Source organism: Oncorhynchus mykiss, chromosome 13 (genome assembly GCF_057628025.1).
Source record: "Oncorhynchus mykiss isolate SJ-2025 chromosome 13, ASM5762802v1, whole genome shotgun sequence".
In the NCBI taxonomy this organism is placed as follows: Eukaryota; Metazoa; Chordata; class Actinopteri; order Salmoniformes; family Salmonidae; genus Oncorhynchus; species Oncorhynchus mykiss.
This window is the reverse complement of record NC_143034.1, coordinates 13,290,260-13,317,434: the sequence shown is the minus strand read 5'-3', so window position 1 is coordinate 13,317,434 and position 27,175 is coordinate 13,290,260. Positions and strand designations below refer to the sequence as shown.

Sequence of the window (27,175 nt, the reverse complement as noted above, 5' to 3'; positions counted from 1 at the left end):
TGTGTGTTTCTGTTTGCAGCTCTGTGTGTTGTGGAGTCAGCTGGCATTAATGTGACGGGGGTCGTAGGAGGACAAGTCAAAATCAACTGTTCTTATTCATGGGCAGAGGACAATGACAAATATGTCTGTAAGGAAAGCTGCTCCAAGAATGATATTCTCATTCAGAGCGATGGTAAGCAAAATTACAAAGAAAAAGGCAGATTCTCCATCCAGAACACAATAAATAGAGTTTTCACTGTGACCATAACTAAACTGGAGAAGTCAGACTCTGGGAAATACTGGTGTGGAGTGAACAGATTATTGAAGGACACCTATACTGAAGTCTATCTCAAAGTTACAGACGGTAAGTTCACTCTCAATAGATAATTGTGAAGAGGCTTCCTGACTTATTTCCTGAAACTAAGTTGTTTCAGTATTGGTGTTTATCTGTACTTTCTATTGACTCACAGCTCCTCCCACTCCTACACGGTCACCTGTCACCTCCAGACCCCATGTCTTCACAACCCTCCCAAACCTCACAACATCCCCAAACACCTCCACAACCCTTCCAAACCTCTCTACAACATCCTATCTGACATCTGGAGATATCAGTGGTCACACTTCATCCAGAGCAGGTATGATGAATCTCTCATCTCAGACATTACAACTGATGTGCTGTGATATTAAATGCTGTATGCTGGAGGAATTCAATTGTAACTGTTGGACAAATCTTTCATCCTCTCTCTCTCTCTAGATTCTCCTCCATTGGACTCTCCTGGTGCAGGACAGAGTCAGAGTGCTGGTAAGTTTCATGTCTACTGATTTCAATGGTGTCAGAGGTCTAAGAAGTGAGAAGTGATGCGTAGCACCAGATTTAGCCAACAGCTCATTTACATCTGTCCAAGGGAAGATTTGAGGCCATCTAGTGATGCAACATTTGAGGTTTTGTAGAGAGCTGCTGATGACACCATGTCATCTGTTGCTATGGTTACTCTGATCACTTTCTTACTCATAGTCTCTCCTTTATCACACCTTTATTATGTATCTTCTCTGTCTGTCTGTCTGTCTGTCTGTCTGTCTGTCTGTCTGTCTGTCTGTCTGTCTGTCTGTCTGTCAGCTGACAGAACCTACCAACCAACTGACCGATCAAACAACTGACTAACCTTTCAACCTACCTTGCTTTACCTTATTAACTGACCTATCCAACCTACCCACCAGAGGACCCTGGTAACTATCCATCAGTATGATATCTTTAGACTGTAAAGCATAGGGTTCAGTTATTCTAGTCATTACTTGAAAACCTGGAAGATTGGGGAAAGTTACTGAAATGTTTTATCCTGATAAAGTCTCCCCTCCTGTCTGTGGTCAGGTCCTATGGTATCTATGATATATACAGTACTCTCTAAAGTCTTTCATCTTGTCTGTGGTCAGGTCTGATGCTATCTATGATATATACAGTACTCTGTAAAGTCTCTCCTCCTGTCTGTGGTCAGGTCTGATGGTATCTATGATATATACAGTACTCTGTAAAGTCTCTCCTCCTGTCTGTGGTCAGGTCTGATGGTATCTATGATATATACAGTACTCTGTAAAGTCTCTCCTCCTGTCTGTGGTCAGGTCTGATGGTATCTATGATATATACAGTACTCTGTAAAGTCTCTCCTCCTGTCTGTGGTCAGGTTTGATGGTATCTATGATATATACAGTACTCTGTAAAGTCTCTCCTCCTGTCTGTGGTCAGGTCTGATGGTGTGGACCAGAGTTGGTCTGGTAGTCATGGTGACAGTGTTAGGACTGGTCCTGCTCCTGTTCTACAGACAGAGGAGAGGAACCAGGAGAACACCACCACCACCAGTCTCCTCCAACACACAACCTGACCCTACTGGAGAAGTGAGAGATACAATGGTGTGTGTGTGTGTCCATAATAACTTGTAGTGTAAAGGTGATAGACAGGGAGGTGGTAAACTAAACATCTAAGGGTGTTCAATACAGGCAGCCAATTTCTGATCTTTATTATTATTATTATTTTTGACCAATCAGATTATATATTTAGCCAATTAAAGGGCTGCCTGTGTAAATGCAGCCATATTAACAATGTAGTTCTTCATTGACATGTTTTGGTTTGAACCTTGACTCACATTGGCTGAGGGCCCTCCACTCTTTTCCATATTGACCATGTATGTAGTAATTGTCATTGGTTCTCTATGCAGGTTGTCTGTGTGTATGAGAAGATCAGAGAGGCAGACAGACAGACAGACACACTTCCTGTGGTCATCTCTGTAGTCTACTCTACTGTCAATTCACCTACAACCTACCCTACTGGTCAAGTCTCTACAACCTACCCTGCTTACCAAGCCTCTACAACCTACCCTGCTGGCCAAGCCTCTACAACCTACCCTGCTGGCCAAGCCTCTACAACCTACCCTGCTGACCAAGCCTCTACAACCTACCCTGCTGGCCAAGACTCTACAACCTACCCTGCTGGCCAAGACTCTACAACCCACCCTGCTGGCCAAGCCTCTACAACCTACCCTGCTGGCCAAGACTCTACAACCTATCCTGCGGGCCAAGCCTCTACAACCTACCCTGCTGACCAAGCAGTACTTGTTTTGGAAGAATTTTTGGTCCTGTGTAATCTGAGGTAAATATGTGTCTCTTAAATGGTCATGCATTTGGCAAGAGGTTAGGAAGTGCAGCTCAGTTTCCACCTCATTTTGTGGGCAGTTTGCACACAGCCTGTCTTCTCTTGAGAACAATGGTCTGCTTATGGCGTCCTCTCTCATTAGCACTGCTACAGTGGTTCCTCATTTAAAAGTTGCATCATACCTCAGTATAGCGTGAGGTCCTAATTCGACATGGCATTATTTGGTGTTTTACCTTGTAAGAGGATGTTTTTGTAGAATTCTGCAGATTCTCAATGTGTTGTTTGTCCCATTTTGTGAATGTTTGGTCAGGGAGCACATCCCATTCAACACAACCATCAAGGGCAATAACTGCTTTCTAGAACTGGTTTAAGGATATTTAGACAGAATTTGTTGTTCCTTTTGATGGTGTAGAAGGCCATTTTTGCCTTGCCTCAGATCTTTCACAGCTTTGTGGAAATCACCTGTGGTGCTGTGTGAAGTGGTGAGGTTGGACCCAGGTGCAGGGAAGAGACCAGACGATGTATTTATATTTACTCCACCTACCAACCTCTCAACACAGCAACCCAAGACTCCACCGACCAACCAATCAACACAGCAACCCAAGACTCCACCGACCAACCAATCAACACAGCAACCCAAGACTCCACCGACCAACCAATCAACACAGCAACCCAAGACTCCACCGACCAACCAATCAACACAGCAACCCAAGACTCCACCGACCAACCAATCAACACAGCAACCCAAGACTCCACCTACCAACCACTCAACACAGCAAACCAAGACTCCACCTACCAACCACTCAACACAGCAAACCAAGACTCCACCTACCAACCACTCAACACAGCAAACCAAGACTCCACCTACCAACCACTCAACACAGCAAACCAAGACTCCACCAACCAACCACTCAACACAGCAACCCAAGACTCCACCTACCAACCACTCAACACAGCAACCCAAGACTCCACCTACCAACCACTCAACACAGCAAACCAAGACTCCACCAACCAACCAATCAACACAGCAACCCAAGACTCCACCTACCAACCACTAAACACAGCAACTCAAGACTCCACCGACCAACCACTAAACACAGCAACCCAAGACTCCACCTACCAAACCCTTGACATAACAACCCAAGACTTCACCTACCAAACCCTCCACACAACAACCCAAGACTCCACCTACCAAACCCTTGACATAACAACCCAAGACTCCACCTACCAAACCCTTGACATAACAACCCAAGACTCCACCTACCAAACCCTTGACATAACAACCCAAGACTTCACCTACCAAACCCTCCACACAACAACCCAAGACTCCACCTACCAAACCCTTGACATAACAACCCAAGACTCCACCTACCAAACCCTCATTCAAAACACAAGAGTCATTAAATTGTTAGTCGTTGTAAAATTTGTACGTATGAAATTCCATTCTAATCCAATCTTTCATAATTACTGTAAATATACACTGAAACAGGAATTAGGAACACTTTCCTAATATTTTGCCCTCATAACATCCTCAATTATTCAGGGCATGTACTCTACAAGCTGTTGATAGCGTTCCACAGGGATACCGGCCCATGTTGACTCCAACGCTTCCCACAGTTGTGTCAAGTTGGCTGGATGTCCTTTGGGTGGTGGACAAAACCCAGCAGCGTTGCAGTTCTTGACTCAACCGGTGCACCTGGCACCTACTATCAGACCCATTTAAAAGGCCCTGAAATCGTTTGTCTTGCCCATTCGCACTCTGAATGGCACACACACACACAACCAATGTCTCAGCGGTCTTAAGGCCTAACAATCCTTCTTTAACCTGTCTCCTCTCCTTTATCTACACTGATTTGAAGTGGATTTAACAAATTACATCAATTAGGGACCATAGCTTTCACCTGGATTCACCTGGCTAGTCTGTCATGGAAAGAACATGTTTTGTACACTCAGTGTTTGTGGATCAATGAAATGGAAAAAATACATGTGAACTATATTGTCATCATCTCTACAATCTGTCCTAATGTTTTGTACAGTCAGTGAATAAATGCTGAACAAAAATGTAAACGCAACACGCAACAATTATTTTACTGAGTTACAATTCATAGAAGGAAATCAGTCGATTGAAATATAATCAATTGGCCCTAATATATGGATTTCACATGACTGGGCAGGTGCGCAGCCATTGGTGGGCCTTGGAAGGTATAGGCCCACCCACTTGGGAGCCAGGTCCACCCACTGGGGAATGAGGCCCAGCCAATCCGAAATAGTTTCCCCCCACAAAATGGCTTTATTGCAGACAGAAATACACCTTAGCACCCCCCTCCCCCTCCCCCTCCCCAGACAATCTCGCAGGTGAAGAAGCCAGATGTGGAGGACCTGGGCTGGTGTGGTTGCACTGGTCTGTGGTAGTGAAGCCAGATGTGGAGGTCCTGGGCTGCTGTGGTTACACTGGTCTGTGGTAGTGAAGCCAGATGTGGAGGACCTGGGCTGGTGTGGTTACACTGGTCTGTGGTAGTGAAGCCAGATGTGGAGGTCCTGGGCTGGTGTGGTTACACTGGTCTGTGGTAGTGAAGCCAGATGTGGAGGACCTGGGCTGGTGTGGTTACACTGGTCTGTGGTGGTGAAGCCAGATGTGGAGGTCCTGGGCTGGTGTGGTTACACTGGTCTGTGGTTTTGAGGCAGGTTGGAGGACCTGGGCTGGTGTGGTTACACTGGTCTGTGGTTTTGAGGCAGGTTGGAGGTCCTGGGCTGGTGTGGTTACACTGGTCTGTGGTAGTGAGGCAGGTTGGAGGTCCTGGGCTGGTGTGGTTACACTGGTCTGTGGTTTTGAGGCAGGTTGGAGGTCCTGGGCTGGTGTGGTTACACTGGTCTGTGGTAGTGAGGCAGGTTGGAGGTCCTGGGCTGGTGTGGTCACACTGGTCTGTGGTTTTGAGGCAGGTTGGTGGCCCTGGGCTGGTGTGGTTACACTGGTCTGTGGTAGTGAAGCCAGATGTGGAGGTCCTGGGCTGGTGTGGTTACACTGGTCTGTGGTTTTGAGGCAGGTTGGAGGACCTGGGCTGGTGTGGTTACACTGGTCTGTGGTTTTGAGGCTGGTTGGAGGTCCTGGGCTGGTGTGGTTACACTGGTCTGTGTTAGTGAGGCAGGTTGGAGGTCCTGGGCTTGTGTGGTTACACTGGTCTGTGGTAGTGAGGCAGGTTGGTGGCCCTGGGCTGGTGTGGTTACACTGGTCTGGGGCCAAAACCTCTAAAATGACGTTGTCGGCGGCTTACAGAAGAGAAATGAACGTTAAATTCTATGGCAACAGCTCTGGTGGACTTTCCTGCAGTCAGCATGACAATTTAAGCTCCATCAAAACTAGAGACATCTGTGGCATTGTGTTGTCTGACAATTATAGAGTATTTCTTGTAGATTGATGAGGAAAAATGTATTTTATCAACTTTAGAATAATGCTGTAACGTAACAAAATGAGGAAAACGTCAAGGGGTCCAAATACTTTCTGAAAACACTGTATATATTAAATAAATGGATGAACTGATAACCACGTTGTCAACATCTTCATTATATGTGCTGCCTCTTATGAAAACAAAACAAACAGGGTCGTAATGGGGAACTTTAGAACAGAGAAGTTGACAGTTTCCCAGCGGAGTCGCTTCCCAAATGGCACCATAGGCACTAGAGCCCTTTGGGGCCTGATCAAAAGTAGTGCACTACGTAGGGAATAGGGTGCTCTCTGGTACACAACCACAACTAGCTGAGTTCTCTTGTGGTTCAGAAATCTAACCTCCGGCTGGTTTGAACCATTTTCACCCAGCAGTGAGAGAGCGAGAGAGAGAGAGAGAGAGACAGAGAGAGAGAGTGAGAGAGAGAGAGAGAGAGAGACAGAGAGAGAGAGAGAGAGAGAGAGAGAGAGAGAGAGAGAAAGAGAGAGAGAGACCGCCGAAAGCAGACCTGGCTCTCAAGAGAAGACAGGCTATGTGCTCACTGCCCACAAAATGAGGTGGGAACTGAGCTGCACTTCCTAACCTCCTGCCAAATGTATGACCATATTAGAGATACATATTTCCCTCAGATTACCCAGATCCACAAAGAATTTGAAAACAAATCCAATTTTGGTAAACTCCCATATCTACTGGGTGAAATACCACAGTGTGCCATCACAGCAGCAAGATTTGTGACCCGTTGCCACAAGAAAAGGTCAACCAGTGAAGAACAAACACCATTGTAAATATAACCCATATTTATGTTGATTTATTTTCCCTTTTGTACTTTAACTATTTGCCCATTATTACAACACTGGACATATTTTTTAATATATTTTTAAATGTTTTACCTTTACTAGGCAAGTCAGTTAAGAAAACATTTTTTACCATGACGGCCTACACCGGCCAAACCCAGACGACTGGGCCAATGGGACTCCCCATAACGGCCTACACCGGCCAAACCCAGACGACTGGGCCAATGGGACTCCCCATAACGGCCTACACCGGCCAAACCCAGACGACTGGGCCAATGGGACTCCCCATAACGGCCTACGCCGGCCAAACCCAGACGACTGGGCCAATGGGACTCCCCATAACGGCCTACACCGGCCAAACCCAGACGACTGGGCCAATGGGACTCCCCATAACGGCCTACGCCGGCCAAACCCAGACGACTGGGCCAATGGGACTCCCCATAACGGCCGGTTGTGATGCAGCCTGGATAATATGACATTTTAAATGTCTGTAATGTTTACTGTTAATTATTATTGTTCATTTCACTTTTCTTTATTATCTACTTCACTTGCTTTGGCAAGGTTAACATTCCTTTCCCATTTCAATGAAGCCCTTAAATTGAAACTGAAATTGAGAGAGATGTATAGATGGAAGGAGAGAGCCCTCCAGTGGTAGAATAACTCTGTTTCTCTCCTCTGTAGACAGAATAACTCTGTTTCTCTCCTCTGTAGACAGAATAACTCTGTTTCACTCCTGTGTAGACAGAATAACTCTGTTTCTCTCCTCTGTAGACAGAATAACTCTGTTTCTCTGTGGTAGTGATGCTAGATGTGGAGGACCTGGGCTGGTGTGGTTACACTGGTCTGTGGTAGTGAGGCAGGTTGGAGGTCCTGGGCTGGTGTGGTTACACTGGTCTGTGGTAGTGAGGCAGGTTGGAGGTCCTGGGCTGGTGTGGTTACACTGGTCTGTGGTAGTGAGGCAGGTTGGAGGTCCTGGGCTGGTGTGGTTACACTGGTCTGTGGTAGTGAGGCAGGTTGGAGGTCCTGGGCTGGTGTGGTTACACTGGTCTGTGGTAGTGAGGCAGGTTAGAGGTCCTGGGCTGGTGTGGTTACACTGGTCTGTGTTAGTGAGGCAGGTTGGAGGTCCTGGGCTGGTGTGGTTACACTGGTCTGTGTTAGTGAGGCAGGTTGGAGGTCCTGGGCTGGTGTGGTTATATTGGTCTGGGGCCAAAACCTCTAAAATGACGTTGGTGGCGGCTTATAGAAGAGAAATGAACGTTAAATTCTATGGCAACAGCTCTGGTGGACTTTCATGCAGTCAGAAAATTTACGCTCCATCAAAACTGATGTCTGACAATTATAGGATATTTCTTGTAGCTTGATGAGGAAAAATGTATTTTATCAACTTTAGAATAATGCTGTAACGTAACAAAATGAGGAAAACGTCAAGAGGTCCAAATACTTTCTGAAAACACTGTATATATTAAATAAATGGATGAACTGATAACCACGTTGTCAACATCTTCATTATATGTGCTGCCTCTATGAAAACAAAACAAACAGGGTCGTAATGGGGAACTTTAGAACAGGGAAGTTGACAGTTTCCCAGCGGAGTCGCTTCCCAAATGGCACCATACTCCCTGTATAGATAGGCACTAGAGCCCTTTGGGGCCTGATCAAAAGTAGTGCACTACGTAGGGAATAGGGTGCTCTCTGGTACACAACCACAACTAGCTGAGTTCTCTTGTGGTTCAGAAGTCTAACCTCCGGCTGGTTTGAACCATTTTCACCCAGGAGAGAGAGAGAGAGAGAGAGAGAGAGAGAGAGAGAGAGAGAGAGAGAGAGAGAGAGAGAGAGAGAGAGAGAGAGAGAGAGAGAACCATTTTCACCCAGGAGAGAGAGAGAGAGAGAGAGAGAGAGAGAGAGAGAGAGAGAGAGAGAGAGAGAGAGAGAGAGAGAGAGAGAGAGAGAGAGAGAGAGAGAGACAGAGAGAGAGACAGACAGACAGACAGACAGACAGACAGACAGACAGACAGACAGACAGACAGACAGACAGACAGACAGACAGACAGACAGACAGACAGACAGACAGACAGACAGACAGACAGACAGACAGACAGACAGACACCGCCGAAAGCAGACCTGGCTCTTAAGAGAACACAGGATATGTGCTCACTGCCCACAAAATGAGGTGGAAACTGAGCTGCACTTCCTAACCTCCTGCCAAATGTATGACCATATTAGAGACACATATTTCCCCCAGATTACACAGATCCACAAAGAATTTGAAAACAAATCCAATTTTGATAAACTCCCATATCTACTGGGTGAAAGAAAAGGGCAACCAGTGAAGAACAAACACCATTGTAAATACAACCCATATCTATGCTATTTATTTTCCCTTGTGTACTTTAACCATTTGTACATTGTTACAACACTGGACATCTTTTTTAATATATTTTTTAATTTTTACCTTTACTAGGCAAGTCAGTTAAGAAAACATTTTTTACCATGACGGCCTACACCGGCCAAACCCAGACGACTGGGCCAATGGGACTCCCCATAACGGCCTACACCGGCCAAACCCAGACGACTGGGCCAATGGGACTCCCCATAACGGCCTACACCGGCCAAACCCAGACGACTGGGCCAATGGGACTCCCCATAACGGCCTACACCGGCCAAACCCAGACGACTGGGCCAATGGGACTCCCCATAACGGCCTACACCGGCCAAACCCAGACGACTGGGCCAATGGGACTCCCCATAACGGCCTACACCGGCCAAACCCAGACGACTGGGCCAATGGGACTCCCCATAACGGCCTACACCGGCCAAACCCAGACGACTGGGCCAATGGGACTCCCCATAACGGCCTACACCGGCCAAACCCAGACGACTGGGCCAATGGGACTCCCCATAACGGCCTACGCCGGCCAAACCCAGACGACTGGGCCAATGGGACTCCCCATAACGGCCTACACCGGCCAAACCCAGACGACTGGGCCAATGGGACTCCCCATAACGGCCTACACCGGCCAAACCCAGACGACTGGGCCAATGGGACTCCCCATAACGGCCTACGCCGGCCAAACCCAGACGACTGGGCCAATGGGACTCCCCATAACGGCCTACACCGGCCAAACCCAGACGACTGGGCCAATGGGACTCCCCATAACGGCCGGTTGTGATGCAGCCTGGATAATATGACATTTTAAATGTCTGTAATGTTTACTGTTAATTATTATTGTTCATTTCACTTTTCTTTATTATCTACTTCACTTGCTTTGGCAAGGTTAACATTCCTTTCCCATTTCAATGAAGCCCTTAAATTGAAACTGAAATTGAGAGAGATGTATAGATGGAAGGAGAGAGCCCTCCAGTGGTAGAATAACTCTGTTTCTCTCCTCTGTAGACAGAATAACTCTGTTTCTCTCCTCTGTAGACAGAATAACTCTGTTTCTCTCCTCTGTAGACAGTCTCCAGTGGTAGAATAACTCTGTTTCTCTCCTCTGTAGACAGAATAACTCTGTTTCTCTCCTCTGTAGACAGAATAACTCTGTTACTCTCCTCTGTAGACAGTCTCCAGTGGTAGAATAACTCTGTTTCTCTCCTGTGTAGACAGAATAATTCTGTTTCTCTCCTCTGTAGACAGCCTCCAGTGGTAGAATAACTCTGTTTCTCTCCTGTGTAGACAGAATAACTCTGTTTCTCTCCTCTGTAGACAGAATAACTCTGTTTCTCTCCTCTGTAGACAGAATAACTCTGTTTCTCTCCTCTGTAGACAGAATAACTCTGTTTCACTCCTCTGTAGACAGAATAACTCTGTTTCTCTCCTCTGTAGACAGAATAACTCTGTTTCTCTCCTCTGTAGACAGAATAACTCTGTTTCACTCCTGTGTAGACAGAATAACTCTGTTTCTCTCCTCTGTAGACATAATAACTCTGTTTCTCTCTGTATACAGAATAACTCTGTTTCACTCCTCTGTAGACATAATAACTCTGTTTCTCTCCTCTGTAGACAGAATAACTGTGTTTCTCTCCTCTGTAGACAGAATAACTCTGTTTCTCTCCTCTGTAGACAGAATAACTCTGTTTCACTCCTCTGTAGACATAATAACTCTGTTTCTCTCCTCTGTAGACATAATAACTCTGTTTCTCTCCTCTGTAGACAGAATAACTCTGTTTCTCTCCTCTGTAGACAGAATAACTCTGTTTCTCTCCTCTGTAGACAGAATAACTCTGTTTCACTCCTCTGTAGACATAATAACTCTGTTTCTCTCCTCTGTAGACAGAATAACTCTGTTTCTCTCCTCTGTAGACAGAATAACTCTGTTTCTCTCCTCTGTAGACAGAATAACTCTGTTTCTCTCCTCTGTAGACATAATAACTCTGTTTCTCTCCTCTGTAGACAGAATAACTCTGTTTCTCTCCTCTGTAGACAGAATAACTCTGTTTCTCTCCTCTGTAGACAGAATAACTCTGTTTCTCTCCTCTGTAGACAGAATAACTCTGTTTCACTCCTCTGTAGACATAATAACTCTGTTTCTCTCCTCTGTAGACAGAATAACTCTGTTTCTCTCCTCTGTAGACAGAATAACTCTGTTTCTCTCCTCTGTAGACAGAATAACTCTGTTTCTCTCCTCTGTAGACATAATAACTCTGTTTCTCTCCTCTGTAGACAGAATAACTCTGTTTCTCTCCTCTGTAGACAGAATAACTCTGTTTCTCTCCTCTGTAGACAGAATAACTCTGTTTCTCTCCTCTGTAGACAGAATAACTCTGTTTCTCTCCTCTGTAGACAGAATAACTCTGTTTCTCTCCTCTGTAGACAGAATAACTCTGTTTCTCTCCTCTGTAGACAGAATAACTCTGTTTCTCTCCTCTGTAGACAGAATAACTCTGTTTCACTCCTCTGTAGACATAATAACTCTGTTTCTCTCCTCTGTAGACAGAATAACTCTGTTTCTCTCCTCTGTAGACAGAATAACTCTGTTTCTCTCCTCTGTAGACAGAATAACTCTGTTTCTCTCCTCTGTAGACATAATAACTCTGTTTCTCTCCTCTGTAGACAGAATAACTCTGTTTCTCTCCTCTGTAGACAGAATAACTCTGTTTCTCTCCTCTGTAGACAGAATAACTCTGTTTCTCTCCTCTGTAGACAGAATAACTCTGTTTCTCTCCTCTGTAGACAGAATAACTCTGTTTCTCTCCTCTGTAGACAGAATAACTCTGTTTCTCTCCTCTGTAGACAGAATAACTCTGTTTCTCTCCTCTGTAGACAGAATAACTCTGTTTCTCTCCTCTGTAGACAGAATAACTCTGTTTCTCTCCTCTGTAGACAGAATAACTCTGTTTCTCTCCTCTGTAGACATAATAATTCTGTTTCTCTCCTCTGTAGACAGAATAACTCTGTTTCTCTCCTCTGTAGACATAATAATTCTGTTTCTCTCCTCTGTAGACAGAATAACTCTGTTTCTCTCCTCTGTAGACAGAATAACTCTGTTTCTCTCCTCTGTAGACAGAATAACTCTGTTTCTCTCCTCTGTAGACAGAATAACTCTGTTTCTCTCCTCTGTAGACAGAATAACTCTGTTTCTCTCCTCTGTAGACAGAATAACTCTGTTTCTCTCCTCTGTAGACAGAATAATTCTGTTTCTCTCCTCTGTAGACAGAATAACTCTGTTTCTCTCCTCTGTAGACAGAATAACTCTGTTTCTCTCCTCTGTAGACAGAATAACTCTGTTTCTCTCCTCTGTAGACAGAATAACTCTGTTTCTCTCCTCTGTAGACAGAATAACTCTGTTTCTCTCCTCTGTAGACAGAATAACTCTGTTTCTCTCCTCTGTAGACAGAATAACTCTGTTTCTCTCCTCTGTAGACAGAATAACTCTGTTTCTCTCCTCTGTAGACAGAATAACTCTGTTTCTCTCCTCTGTAGACAGAATAACTCTGTTTCTCTCCTCTGTAGACAGAATAACTCTGTTTCTCTCCTCTGTAGACAGAATAACTCTGTTTCTCTCCTCTGTAGACAGAATAACTCTGTTTCTCTCCTCTGTAGACATAATAATTCTGTTTCTCTCCTCTGTAGACAGAATAACTCTGTTTCTCTCCTCTGTAGACATAATAATTCTGTTTCTCTCCTCTGTAGACAGAATAACTCTGTTTCTCTCCTCTGTAGACAGAATAACTCTGTTTCTCTCCTCTGTAGACAGAATAACTCTGTTTCTCTCCTCTGTAGACAGAATAACTCTGTTTCTCTCCTCTGTAGACAGAATAACTCTGTTTCTCTCCTCTGTAGACAGAATAACTCTGTTTCTCTCCTCTGTAGACAGAATAATTCTGTTTCTCTCCTCTGTAGACAGAATAACTCTGTTTCTCTCCTCTGTAGACAGAATAACTCTGTTTCTCTCCTCTGTAGACAGAATAACTCTGTTTCTCTCCTCTGTAGACAGAATAACTCTGTTTCTCTCCTCTGTAGACAGAATAACTCTGTTTCTCTGCATGAGAGTGTATGAATGTATGAATGTATTTCTGTGCTCTGATCCAAAGCGGCCTCTCTCTCTCTCTCTTTTTTCTCACTGATCTCTCTCTCTCATACCATCTTCTGTGTGATGTAGGAACAGATGTGATTGGTTTAGGAGGAAGAAGGAGGGGCTGTGGTATGAGGGTTTGAACTAGTAGAGAGAGAGAGAGAGAGATGCAGAAACAGGGAAGTACATAGTTGTACGAACGTAAAGAGTGAGTGAGAGAGAGGGAGGGGCTGAGAGAGAGAGAGAGGGGCTGAGAGAGAGAGAGAGGGAGGGGCTGAGAGAGAGAGAGTACATAAAGTACATTAAGATAGTATTTAAGTTCTTATAAGTAGAGAGAGAACAGAGAGAGTTGCAGACTTGAACACGCAACATTATATCAGGACCTATAGACACCTGGACCAACCTGGAGAGAACACAACATTATATCAGGACCTATAGACACCTGGACCAACCTGGAGAGAACACAACAAGATGAGGATCCTGCTGATGGTCATCCTCCTCTCCTTCATGACAGGTCAGAAGCTTGTTATAACTCTCTATAACAATGTAATAACATCCAGTTAGGTTTCTTATAAAGGCTGCTACTACAGATCAGGAAACACTACGGTGTGTGTGTGTATGTGTTTAACTTGAGGATGCCACTAGTGTAGGAATCCTAACAGTAAGTACATTTATCATCTCTGTATAGTCACCACCGCTAAAGAGGGCACTTCATCATGTGACTATAACATGATGAACTTTAACTCTACCTACATGTACACATTACCTCAATTAGCCCAACTAACCGGTGCCCCGGCACACTGACTCTGTACCGGTACCCCCTGTATATAGCCTCCACATTGACTCTGTACTGGTACCACCTGTATATAGCCTCCACATTGTCGCTGTACCGGTACCCCCTGTATATAGCCTCCACATTGTCTCTGTACCGGTACCCCCTGTATATAGCCTCCACATTGACTCTGTACTGGTACCACCTGTATATAGCCTCCACATTGACTCTGTACTGGTACCACCTGTATATAGCCTCCACATTGACTCTGTACCGGTACCTCCTGTATATAGCCTCCACATTGACTCTGTACTGGTACCACCTGTATATAGCCTCCACATTGACTCTGTACCGGTACCTCCTGTATATAGCCTCCACATTGACTCTGTACTGGTACCACCTGTATATAGCCTCCACATTGACTCTGTACCGGTACCCCCTGTATATAGCCTCCACATTGACTCTGTACTGGTACCACCTGTATATAGCCTCCACATTGACTCTGTACTGGTACCCCCTGTATATAGCCTCCACATTGACTCTGTACTGGTACCACCTGTATATAGCCTCCACATTGACTCTGTACTGGTACCACCTGTATATAGCCTCCACATTGACTCTGTACTGGTACCACCTGTATATAGCCTCCACATTGACTCTGTACCGGTACCACCTGTATATAGCCTCCACATTGACTCTGTACTGGTACCACCTGTATATAGCCTCCACATTGACTCTGTACTGGTACCCCCTGTATATAGCCTCCACATTGACTCTGTACTGGTACCACCTGTATATAGCCTCCACATTGACTCTGTACTGGTACCCCCTGTATATAGCCTCCACATTGACTCTGTACTGGTACCCCCTGTATATAACCTCCACATTGACTCTGTACTGGTACCACCTGTATATAGCCTCCACATTGACTCTGTACCAGTACCCCCTGTATAGAGCCTCCCTACTGTATAAAGCATCGCTACTGTTATTTTCAATGTCATTTTACTGTTTTATTTTATATCTTTGCTTATCTATTGTTTACCCAATACCTATTTTGTACTTAAAAATTGCACTGTTAGGGTTAGGGGCCTGTAAGTAAACATTTCACTGTAAGGTCTACTACACTGGTTGTATTCGGCCACGTGACAAAATAAACTTAGATTTTATTTTATTTGATTAGTCTTACAAAACACCAAACCAAGAGGTATTTTCTCTGTTCTGATTGACAGGTTGTTTGAGCTCCTTCAAAGTGACAGGATACTCTGGAGGAACTGTCATCATCTCCTGTCAATATTCCACAGAAGACAGAAGTCATGACAAATATTTCTGCTTGGGGCAGTATAGTTTGAGATGTAAGGATCAAATCAGAACTGGATTGAATAACACCTGGAAGCACAGTGGTAGATTCTCTCTGTATGACAACACTAGAGGAAACTACTTCAAGGTGATCATCAGACAACTGACCAGACAAGATGAAGGGACCTACTGGTGTGGAGTGGACAAACCTATTATACCTGACAGTTATACCAAGGTAGAGCTGGATGTGAAGAAGGGTGAGAGACTTTTACTTTAACTTTATAAAATGAATTTAGCTAAATATGTTATTACATGATCAGTACCACTAGTCAATGAAGTCAGTCTATAGTATTAGACTAAGGTTGTGATGTGTGTTCCTATTGACAGATGACTGCTGTGAGAAGTCAGTCTATAGTATTAGACTAAGGTTGTGATGTGTGTTGCTATTGACAGATGACTGCTGTGAGAAGTCAGTCTATAGTACTAGACTAAGGTTGTGATGTGTGTTCCTATTGACAGATGACTGCTGTGTGAAGTCAGTCTATAGTACTAGACTAAGGTTGTGATGTGTGTTCCTGTTGATAGATGACTGCTGTCAGTCTATTGTATTAGACTAAGGTTGTGTTGTGTGTTGCTATTGATAGATGACTGCTGTGAGAAGTCAGTCTATAGTATTAGACTAAGATTGTGATGTGTGTTCCTATTGACAGATGACTGCCGTGAGAAGTCAGTCTATAGTACTAGACTAAGGTTGTGATGTGTGTTCCTATTGACAGATGACTGCTGTGAGAAGTCAGTCTATAGTATTAGACTAAGGTTGTGGTGTGTGTTCCTATTGACAGATGACTGCTGTGAGAAGTCAGTCTATAGTATTAGACTAAGGTTGTGATGTGTGTTGCTATTGACAGATGACTGCTGTGAGAAGTCAGTCTATAGTATTAGACTAAGGTTGTGATGTGTGTTCCTATTGACAGATGACTGCTGTGAGAAGTCAGTCTATAGTATTAGACTAAGGTTGTGGTGTGTGTTCCTATTGACAGATGACTGCTGTGAGAAGTCAGTCTATAGTATTAGACTAAGGTTGTGATGTGTGTTGCTATTGACAGATGACTGCTGTGAGAAGTCAGTCTATAATACTAGACTAAGGTTGTGATGTGTGTTCCTATTGACAGATGACTGCTGTGAGAAGTCAGTCTATAGTATTAGACTAAGGTTGTGATGTGTGTTCCTATTGACAGATGACTGCTGTCAGTCTATAGTACTAGACTAAGGTTGTGGTGTGTGTTCCTATTGACAGATGACTGCTGTGAGAAGTCAGTCTATAGTACTAGACTAAGGTTGTGATGTGTGTTCCTATTGACAGATGACTGATGTGAGAAGTCAGTCTATAGTATTAGACTAAGGTTGTGTTGTGTGTTGCTATTGACAGATGACTGCTGTGAGAAGTCAGTCTATAGTACTAGACTAAGGTTGTGATGTGTGTTCCTATTGACAGATGACTGCTGTGAGAAGTCAGTCTATAGTACTAGACTAAGGTTGTGATGTGTGTTCCTATTGACAGATGACTGCTGTGTGAAGTCAGTCTATAGTACTAGACTAAGGTTGTGATGTGTGTTCCTGTTGATAGATGACTGCTGTCAGTCTATAGTATTAGACTAAGGTTGTGTTGTGTGTTGCTATTGACAGATGACTGCTGTGAGAAGTCAGTCTATAGTACTAGACTAAGGTTGTGATGTGTGTTCCTATTGACAGATGACTGCTGTGAGAAGTCAGTCACAGAGACGGCCTATCTGGGAGGAGAAGTTACCATCAGATGTAACTATCCAGAGGACCATGAGGACAACATCAAGTATTTCTGCAAAGAAGACAGTGAATCTGACTGTGAATACCAGATATCAGGTACATATAATGAACAACTAGGAAGATATTCTCTTTCTAAGAGAAGAAGAGAGAGATTCTCTACAGTGACCATCAGTGACCTGACTGAAGATGATACTGGGACCTACTGGTGTGGAGTAGAAACCAGCAGGACAGAACAACGTTACATTACACTGATCACACAGGTGAAGCTGCTTGTTATAAGTGAGTATAAACTTCCTCTTTCTCTTTAACATGTGACCCTAAACACACACAAGTTGCAGTTATCGATTTGATAAAAGTAGTGTTTTTGTAATCTCATTCACAGATTGGAGGGATGTCAAACCAATCAATGTGACTGAGCAGGTTGGGGAGACTGCCAGGCTAAATTGTAAATATCCAGACGACCACAAGAAGAATGAGAAGTTCTTCTGTAAAGGGGACAGTCCTTTAATGTGTGAAGATAATGTAAGAACTACGGTACATAATGAAGTTGTGTATAAAGGCAGGTTTTCCCTGAGGGATAACCCCAGAACAACAGTCTTCACAGTGCACATCAAAGAGCTGAGACCAGAGGATTCTGGGACATACTGGTGTGGATCTGATAGAAGATGGAGACCTGCAGACTCCACTAGATTTATCCTCTCTGTGGGTGAGTGGGTCAACTCTTTACATCAGTGGTGGCTGGTGGGAGGAGATATCGGAGGAGAGGCTCGTTGTAATGGCTGTAATGGATGGAAAGGTATCAACACATGGAAACCATGGAAACCATGCATTTGATTTGTTTGATACCGTTCAATCTATTCCATTCCAGTCATTACAATGAGCCTGTCCTCCTATATCTCCTCCCACCAGCCTCCTCTACTTTCATGCTGTAGGCCTGCAGCAACTCTGTTATGTATCACATCGAGAACATTGTGAAATTGTTTGTTATTAGCTGATTGAAATGTATCATTGAACTAAACATCTTATCAGTAGTAGTTGTTCAGTGGTTGACAGCAGGCAGTCAGTGTGTTAGTGGAGGCTGGGTGTGTCTGTGTGTTTGTAGTGGTGTGAAAAGACACTGGACCAGAACACTGTAACTTCCTCTGTAATGTCTGTGTGTTTCTATATCTGTCTCAGTATCACTAAGCAGTCATGTGTTCAAGATATAAAACCCCAAGTTTCAGTATGAATGTCATCATGAAACCTGCAGTTGTCATCATAGAGAGACAATGTTAACATATGTTGCCCATGCCAAGAAAGCCCCTTGAATTGAATTGAGAGAGAGAGGGAGAGAGAGAGAGAGACACACAGAGAGAGAGAGAAAAAGAGAGAGAAAGAGAGAGATGAGTGTAAGAGCAAAAGAGAGATTGAGGGGGTGAAAGAGAGATAGAGAGAGAGAGATGGAGGGGGGTGATAGAGAGATTGAGAGATTGAGAAAGATGTTGCTAATCGAGAAGGATGCTAATCAAGTATGTTGCTAATCGAGAACTAAAACACCTCAACAGGAACAAAAGAAACCTTCGTTACATCTGTCTGTCTAGAGAGGAAAGTCACAACAATACAGTGCATTGCGAAAGTATTTGGCCCCCTTGAACTTTGCGACCTTTTGCCACATTTCAGGCTTCAAACATAAAGATATAAAACTGTATTTTTTTGTGAAGAATCAACAACAAGTGGGACACAATCATGAAGTGGAACGACATTTATTGGATATTTCAAACTTTTTTAACAAATCAAAAACTGAAAAATTGGGCATGCAAAATTATTCAGCCCCTTTACTTTCAGTGCAGCAAACTCTCTCCAGAAGTTCAGTGAGGATCTCTGAATGATCCAATGTTGACCTAAATGACTAATGATGATAAATACAATCCACCTGTGTGTAATCAAGAGTCCGTATAAATGCACCTGCACTGTGATAGTCTCAGAGGTCCGTTAAAAGCGCAGAGAGCATCATGAAGAACAAGGAACACACCAGGCAGGTCTGAGATACTGTTGTGAAGAAGTTTAAAGCCGGATTTGGATACAAAAAGATTTCCCAAGCTTTAAACATCCCAAGGAGCACTGTGCAAGCGATAATATTGAAATGGAAGGAGTATCAGACCACTGCAAATCTACCAAGACCTGGCCGTCCCTCTAAACTTTCAGCTCATACAAGGAGAAGACTGATCAGAGATGCAGCCAAGAGGCCCATGATCACTCTGGATGAACTGCAGCAGCGTTGGCTGTGAGTGAGTGTGCTTCACATGGTAGACGGCTAGCGATGTCTGTTCAACAGTCTGATGACCTGGTAATAGAAGCTGGTTTTGCAACCTGGACTCAGGGGATACGCAACATAGTAAATATCAATCCAGGACACTACAATCAGTATAAGTTATGTTTCCTATCTATTCGTTTGTGGATGTCCATCTATTTTGTATGATTCGTTATGGCAATTTGTACAATATGTTAACATATTTGCTTAATGTATGACACAAATTCTAATTTGTTGTAGCTATCGTTAGCTAGGTGGCTGACGCTAACAATAGCTAGGTGGCCAATGTTAGCTAGGCTAGGCTATGGGTCAGGGGTCAGGAGTTCCCAAAATCTTTAGGCCCACAACCCCATTTTGATATCTTAGAATTTTCGCAACCGCAACTATGTGAAAAATGATGTAATTTACATCCAATGTTTAATTACTGTCTCACTCACCATCACATACTTTTAATGTGACAGTCAAATGAGTCTGACATAATGTCTCTTATCTCACCACCACTAATGAGATGGGTGTTCATGATGCACGTCGAGTCTGAGTCAGGGGCAGTGTTCGACAGTGCACACCTCATCTCTGTGGTCACATCTACCCGGGATCGATATTTAGTTTGAATGTAGACCCGAGAGCTTTGAATCCAGCTTCACACCAATATGGGATGGCGAGGCACACCATGACTTTTAATGGTGGTTTCCAAGACAACTGGGAGCTCAGAAAAATACGAGATGAAATCATGACATCAGTGATCTTCAGGTCAGAAAGTCAGAGCTCTAGAAAGAGGCCAGAGTTCCCGAGATGGAATTCCGAGTAGGATGACCATTCAAAACAATCTTTCCCAGTCGGAGATGGATTTTTTTCAGTTACCAGTTATCTTGAATGCACTGAAGTCGGATGTCAGAGATTTCCAAATTCACAAGTCCGATTTCCCAGTTGTTAATGCTCAGAGGGAGACGGCAGAAACAAAAACTCCTCTGTAGTGACCCGTGAACTCATCTCAAATCAAATCATATTAGTCACATGCACCGAATACAACAGGTTCAGACCTTACAATGACATGCTTACAAGCCCCTAACCAACAATGCAGTTTAAAAACATTATGAATAACCACGCATAGATGATAGAAGCTAGAAGGGTAGAAGCTGTTTAGAAGCCTCTTGGACCTAGACTTGGCGCTCCGGTACCGCTTGCCGTGCTGTAGCAGAGAGAACAGTCTATGACTAGGGTGGCTGGAGTCTTTGACAATTTTTAGGGCCTTCCTCTGACACCGCCTGGTATAGAGGTCCTGGATGGCAGGAAGCTTGGCCCCAGTGATGTACTAAGCCGTATGCACTACCCTCTGCAGTGCCTGGCGGTTGGAGGCCGAGCAGTTGCCATACCAGGCAGTGAAGCAATGATGGTGCAGCTGTAGAACCTTTTGAGGATCTGAGGACCCATGCCAAATATTTTCAGTCTCCTGAGTAGGGAATAGGTTTTTATCATGCCCTCTTCACGACTGTCTAGGTGTGTTTGGACCATGTTAGTGTGTTGGTGATGTGGAAACCAAGGAACTTGAAGCTCTCAACCTGCTCCAATACAGCCCCGTCGATAAGAATGGGGTCGTGATCGGTCCTCTTTTTCCTGTTGTCCCCAATCATCTCGTTTTTCTTGATCACGTTGAGGGAGAGGTTGTTGTCCTGGCACACGGCCAGGTCTATAGCATGTTAGATTTGCGTCAATTCGAATCTGGTATCAGGATAAATATGACAATGAGTCACCGATTGTATACTATGTATTTTTTATTAGCTAAGCAATAAGTGGTAAATGCAATTTTCGTATATACGGGCTCTCTGTCCCACCTCGCAGGACAAACAGAGAACTGACTTGTTCCTGACAAATATATTATAATATACCCTGATGACAGTTGTAGTTCCGGCTTCCGAGCCGGCCTGTCAGAGTAGAGACTGGGCGTGGTTTAAACTTGCTCAGCCTATTGCAGGCGCTCAGGCTGGTCCCCGCCTCTTGGCGCTTCTGTTGATAGATGTAACTGTTGCTGTGAAGAACATCCATGCGCTCATGCTCCATACCGTTATCTCGCACCTGGCTCCTGTTATCTTACAAAAGACTGCTTGTTCTCGCAACACCCCGCTCTGAATGTGCCCCCCCCCTCCAACTCATTGAACAGTTCCTGTCTTCTGTATTTTTCCATCATGAGAAAGGCCCATGGCCTTGAAACTGTTAACAATGTTTCAAGTCAGCTATGTTGCATAACACATACATACATCCACACAAGCCAACAGCAGATAATATTCAATCATATATATGGTAATGGGCTATAGTGCAAATCAACAAACATGGCTCCACATATTGTTGGAATTAGCTTAGCTCATTATAATCAGTACAACCTTCAAAAAAGTATTTTACACACATAATATGATCATTTCTATCACCGATATTTGAAAGACGTGAACAAAACAAAATATATCAATAATTACCACACAAAACATTTTCTGATAGTGATTTATTGATACAAATGGCGCGTGCAGGCAGCCAATCACGTGACCTCTCCCACTCTGAGCCATTCAGTGTTGTTGTTAAAGGGATCTCTATTGCGGACAGAGATATTATCATAAATCAACTTGCAGATGACCACAACCCTCTTTTTGAAAGATGCTGACCAGATGTCTAGAGCAGTCGATATATTTTCCAAAGCATCTGGTCTTTGCCTAAAACCTTAATAAGTGTGAATTGTTTGCTGTTAAAGACTGTGTGATACAATGCAATATTCCAGTCAAGGTAAAAGTAACATACCTTGGGATTACCATATCTAAGGATCAACAGGAAAGATGCTCATTACATTTTATACCTATTATTGAAAAAAAAATAAAAATAAGAAGAAGTTGAACCATTGGTTGCAGAGGGATTTCTCCTTGAAAGGTTGAGTATTGCTTTCTAAAGCAGAAGGTATCTTATGCAGCCCAGTCCCTACATCTTGACAACAAAATAGGTAAAGCGGTTGACCAGGTGTTTTTCAACTTCACCTGGAAAAATCGTACACATTCAGAAGAATATGGTGGACTCAATTGTTTCAAAGATTTTCCTACTTTGAATAATACCTTTAAGATAAATTGGGCTAAAATTTATTTTTTCAAGAATCCTACTTCAATTTGGAATTTCTTCCCTCATATCTTCTCCCGTTTCGGTTGGCTCAATTTTATGTTACTTTGTAACTATAACATTGATAAGATTCCTGCAAAATGATCTGCTTGTCACAGACAAGTATTCTTAGCGCGGTCATTAATATATAAACATATTTTCCCCCTAGTAGGTATTTCATATGGAACAATAAGGACATTTTGTATAGAAACCAGTCTGTATTTTTTAAGAACTGGTTCAATAATCATATCCTGCTGGTGAGTCAACTTCTTAATGCAGAAGGATTGTTACTTAATTATGATGATTTTAAAAAAATCTCCTTACAATATCCCTGTAACACCTAGAGAGTTCGCCAGTCTTTGATGCTATTCCATCTGGAACTCTCATGTTATTTAGAGGTGTAGCCAGACGTCACCTTCTTGACCTACCCTAACTTAATCCAGTTGACTCTCCAAATAGGGAAAATATGCTTCTCCTTGCTCCCTCAGAACAACAGATCTATCTATACGCGCTTTATTTCAAAGGGATATTGTATCCATTCCTTATGTCACAACTTACTGGAATACATTGGTCACTAATATCTGTTGGAAAAAAAGTCTGGTTATTACCACACAAAATACCTGCTTGTTAACAAGGTCAAAAGAGGTCTCTTTCAGAATGATCCATAAGTATTACCCTGCGAATCATTACCTGATGAAACTCAACAAAAACATTAACATTGATTATACTTTTTGTGTTGAGCATCCAGAAACAGTTTCACATTTATTTAGTCATTTTTTACATGTAAAACAATTATGGAAAGATATTCACAGTTTTATCATTGTTAATATTCTTGATGACTTTTGTTTTTTTTATGGGCGAATGTGCTGCTCGGTTTCCTTAACCATAATAAAGATAAAGAAAAACAACTTTCACGCCCTGACCTGGGAGAGCCTTTTTATGTCTCTATTTTGGTTTGGTCAGGGTGTGATTTGGGTGGGAATTCTATGTTCTTTATTTCTAGGTTTTGTGTTTCAATGTTTTGGCTGGGTATGGTTCTCAATCAGGGACAGCTGTCTGTCATTGTCTCTGATTGGGAATCATACTTAGGCAGCCTTTTCCCACCTGTGTATCGTGGGTAGTTGTTCTCTGTTTTGTGTTTCTGCACCAGACAGAACTGTTTCGTTTTGTTCCACTTTGTGTGTTCAGTTTGAATAAATCATCATGAACATGTACCACGCTGCTCTTTGGTCTTCAGACGGGCGTGACTCTAGGTTTCTTCCTGGCCTTTTCTAGGTAGTTTTTCCTAGCCACCGTGCTTCTACACATGCATTGCTTGCTGTTTGGGGTTTTAGGCTGGGTTTCTGTACAGCACTTGGAGATATCAGCTGATGTAAGAAGGGCTTTATAAATACATTTGATTTGATTATTTGCCTCGAAGCTAGCATAGAAGTAGTTTAGCTCGTCTGGTAAACTTTGTGTTACTGGGCAGATCTCGTCTGTGCTTGCCTTTGTAGTCTGTCATGGCTTGCAAGCCTTTCCACCTCCGACGAGCATCAGAGCCCGTGTAGTCAGCGTAGTAGTAACGGGTAAAGCAAGATTTGAGCAGAGTTAAAGTAAAATTTGAGCATGGTTGAAGTATATCTCACAGGCCATCAGTTGTGACTGTACTGTGTGTTTCTGTTTGACAGCTCTGTGTGTTGTGGAGTCAGATGTCATTAATGTGAAGGAGGTGGTGAGAGGACATGTCATGTTCGGCTGCTCGTTCTTTTGGGCAGGAACCAACAACAAATACTTCTGCAAGGGGACATGTTCTGGTAGAGACATTCTGGTTGAAACTAAGAGGAGCAAGACTGTATCTCAAGATAGGTACAGTATAGAAGACAAGGGAGATGTATTCTATGTGACCATCAAGAACCTGATGAAGTCAGACTCTGGGACCTACTGGTGTGGAGTGGAGAGATCTATAAAGGACACATACCAAGAGGTGAATCTCACAGTTACAGATGGTAAGTGAACACAATCACATTGTTAAATTCAAAACGCATAGTTTTTGTTTTTAGGCTTTATGTCTTACGGTGCCTTTGAAAAGTATTCAGACCCCTTGACTTTTCCACATTTGTTTACGTTACAGCCTTATTCAAAATGTATTAAGTTGTTTTTTCCCCCCTCATCTATCTACACACAATACCCCACAATGACAATACATATATACATACACAATACAATACCCCACAATGACAATACATATATACATACACAATACAATACCCCACAATGACAATACATATATACACACAATACAATACCCCATAATGACAATACATATATACATACACAATACAATACCCCATAATGACAATACATATATACATACACAATACAATACCCCATAATGACAATACATATATACACACAATACAATACCCCATAATGACAATACATATATACATACACAATACAATACCCCATAATGACAATACATATATACATACACAATACAATACCCCATAATGACAATACATATATACATACACAATACAATACCCCATAATGACAATACATATATACACACAATACAATACCCCATAATGACAATACATATATACACACACACAATACAATACCCCATAATGACAAGGCAAAAACAGATTTTAGGATGTTTTCTAATTGATCAAATAAAAATGTGAAATATCACATTTACATAAGTATTCAGACCGTTTACTCAGTACTTTGTTGAATCACCTTTGGCAAAGATTGCAGCCTTGAGTTTTCTTATGTATGATGCTACAAGCTTGGCACACCTGTATTTGGGGAGTTTCTCCCATTCTGCTTTGTATATCCTCTCAAGCTCTGTCATGTTGGATGGGGAACGTTGCTGCACAGCTATTTTTAGGTCTCTCCAGAGATGTTTGATCAGGTTCAATCCGGGCTCTTGCTGGGCCACTCAAGGACATTCAGAGACTTGTCTCAAAGCCACTCCTGCATTCTTTGCTGTGTGCTTAGGGTCATTGTCCTGTTGGAAGGTAAACCTTCACACAGTCTGAGGTCCTAAGCGCTCTGGAGCAGGTTTTCATCTAGGACCTCTCTGTACTTAGCTTACATCCCCACAGCATGATGCTGTAACCACCATGCTTCACTGTAGGGATGGTGCCAGGTTTCCTCCAGACATGATGCTGTAACCACCATGCTTCACTGTAGGGATGGTGCCAGGTTTCCTCCAGACATGATGCTGTAACCACCATGCTTCACTGTAGGGATGGTGCCAGGTTTCCTCCAGACATGATGCTGTAACCACAATGCTTCACTGTAGGGATGGTGCCAGGTTTCCTCCAGACATGATGCTGTAACCACCATGCTTCACCGTAGGGATGGTGCCAGATTTCCTCCAGACGTGACGCTTGACATTCAGGCCAAAGAGTTCAATCTTAGTTTCATCAGACCAGAGAATCTTGTTTCTCATGGTCTGCAAGTTTTTAGGTGCCTTTTGGCAAACTCCAAGCAGGCTGTCATGTGCCTTTTACTGAGGAGTGGCTTCTGTCTGGCCACTCTACCATAAAAGCCTGATTGGTGGAGTGCTGAGGAGATGGTTGTCCTTCTGGAAGGTTCTCCCATCGCCACAGAGGAACTCTGGAGCTCTGTCAGAGTGACCTCCCTGACCAAGGCCCTTCTCCCCCGATTGCTCAGCTTGGCCAGCCAGCCAGCTCTAGGAAGAGTCTTGGTGGTTCCAAACCTTCAATTCTGCAGAAATGTTTTGGTACCCTTTCCCAGATATGTGCCTCGACACAATCCTGTCTCGGAGCTCTACGGACAATTCCTTCGACCTCATGGCTTGGTTTTTGCTCTGACATGCACTGTCAACAGTTGGACCTTATATAGACAGGTGTGTGCCTTTCCAAATCATGTCCAATCAATTGAATTTATCACAGTTGGACTCCAATCAAGTTGAAGAAACAACTCAAGGACGATCAATGGAAACAGGATGCAGCTGAGCTCAATTTAGAGTCTCATAGCAAAGGGTCTGAATACTTATGTAATTTCTTTATTTTATTTTTTAGATTAATTGCAAACATTTCTAAGAACCTGTTTTCACTTTCTCATTATGGTGTATTGTGTGTAGATTGCTGAGGATTACATAATTTTTTTTAGAATAAGGCTGTAACAAAATGTGGAAAAACTCAAGGGATCAGAATACTTTCTGAAGACTCTGTACGTCCAGCGAGAGAAAAGCTAAATGTATTATTTATTTTTACACACTGCTCCTCCCACTCTTAAACCGTCAACTGTCACCTCCAGACCACATGTCTCTACAACCCTCCCAAGTTTCTCCACAACATCCTCTAACCTCTCCTCAACATTCCTGCCATCTGGAGACATCAGTGTTGGTCCTTCAGAGAGAGCAGGTGTGATGGACCTGTCACTTCCATCATTCTATCACCTTCAGACAACTATAATATGCTGCTATATAATGTTATCAGGCTATCACACAATATAGACGGAATCAACTATATACAATATGTTAATATCTGTGTTC

General features: G+C 43.2%; 2 protein-coding genes across 2 annotated transcripts in view; both read left to right on the top strand.

The window, feature by feature from the left end:
• Window positions 1–27,175, top strand: part of LOC149978710 (uncharacterized) — a gene marked incomplete at its 5' end in the record, with an annotated part of 29,344 nt that continues 2,169 nt past the window's right edge. Inside the window, 8 exons of the mRNA XM_090194589.1 lie at window positions 1–343; window positions 450–614; window positions 734–781; window positions 7,022–7,306; window positions 9,378–10,023; window positions 10,491–10,503; window positions 24,281–24,650; window positions 26,938–27,044. Of these exons, the coding sequence (XP_090050715.1) occupies window positions 1–343; window positions 450–614; window positions 734–781; window positions 7,022–7,306; window positions 9,378–10,023; window positions 10,491–10,503; window positions 24,281–24,650; window positions 26,938–27,044 (1,977 nt within the window). The remainder of the gene's footprint in view (window positions 344–449; window positions 615–733; window positions 782–7,021; window positions 7,307–9,377; window positions 10,024–10,490; window positions 10,504–24,280; window positions 24,651–26,937; window positions 27,045–27,175) is intronic.
• LOC110538735 (polymeric immunoglobulin receptor) lies at window positions 13,542–18,608 on the top strand. The gene is made up of 4 exons (XM_090195232.1): window positions 13,542–13,886; window positions 15,374–15,697; window positions 17,193–17,522; window positions 17,626–18,608. Exons 1-4 carry the CDS (start codon window positions 13,844–13,846, stop codon window positions 18,075–18,077), a joined length of 1,149 nt encoding a protein of 382 aa, XP_090051358.1. The 5' UTR covers window positions 13,542–13,843; the 3' UTR covers window positions 18,078–18,608.

What these genes read in the sequence shown, in the direction of transcription:
- LOC110538735 (XM_090195232.1), top strand. Translation starts at nt 13,844, where the DNA reads ATGAGGATCCTGCTGATGGTCATCCTCCTCTCCTTCATGACAG. An exon ending in AGAGCTGGATGTGAAGAAGG is followed by an intron (nt 15,698 to 17,192) that starts GTGAGAGACTTT and finishes TCCTATTGACAG; the next exon opens with ATGACTGCTGTGAGAAGTCA. An exon ending in GGTGAAGCTGCTTGTTATAA is followed by an intron (nt 17,523 to 17,625) that starts GTGAGTATAAAC and finishes TCTCATTCACAG; the next exon opens with ATTGGAGGGATGTCAAACCA.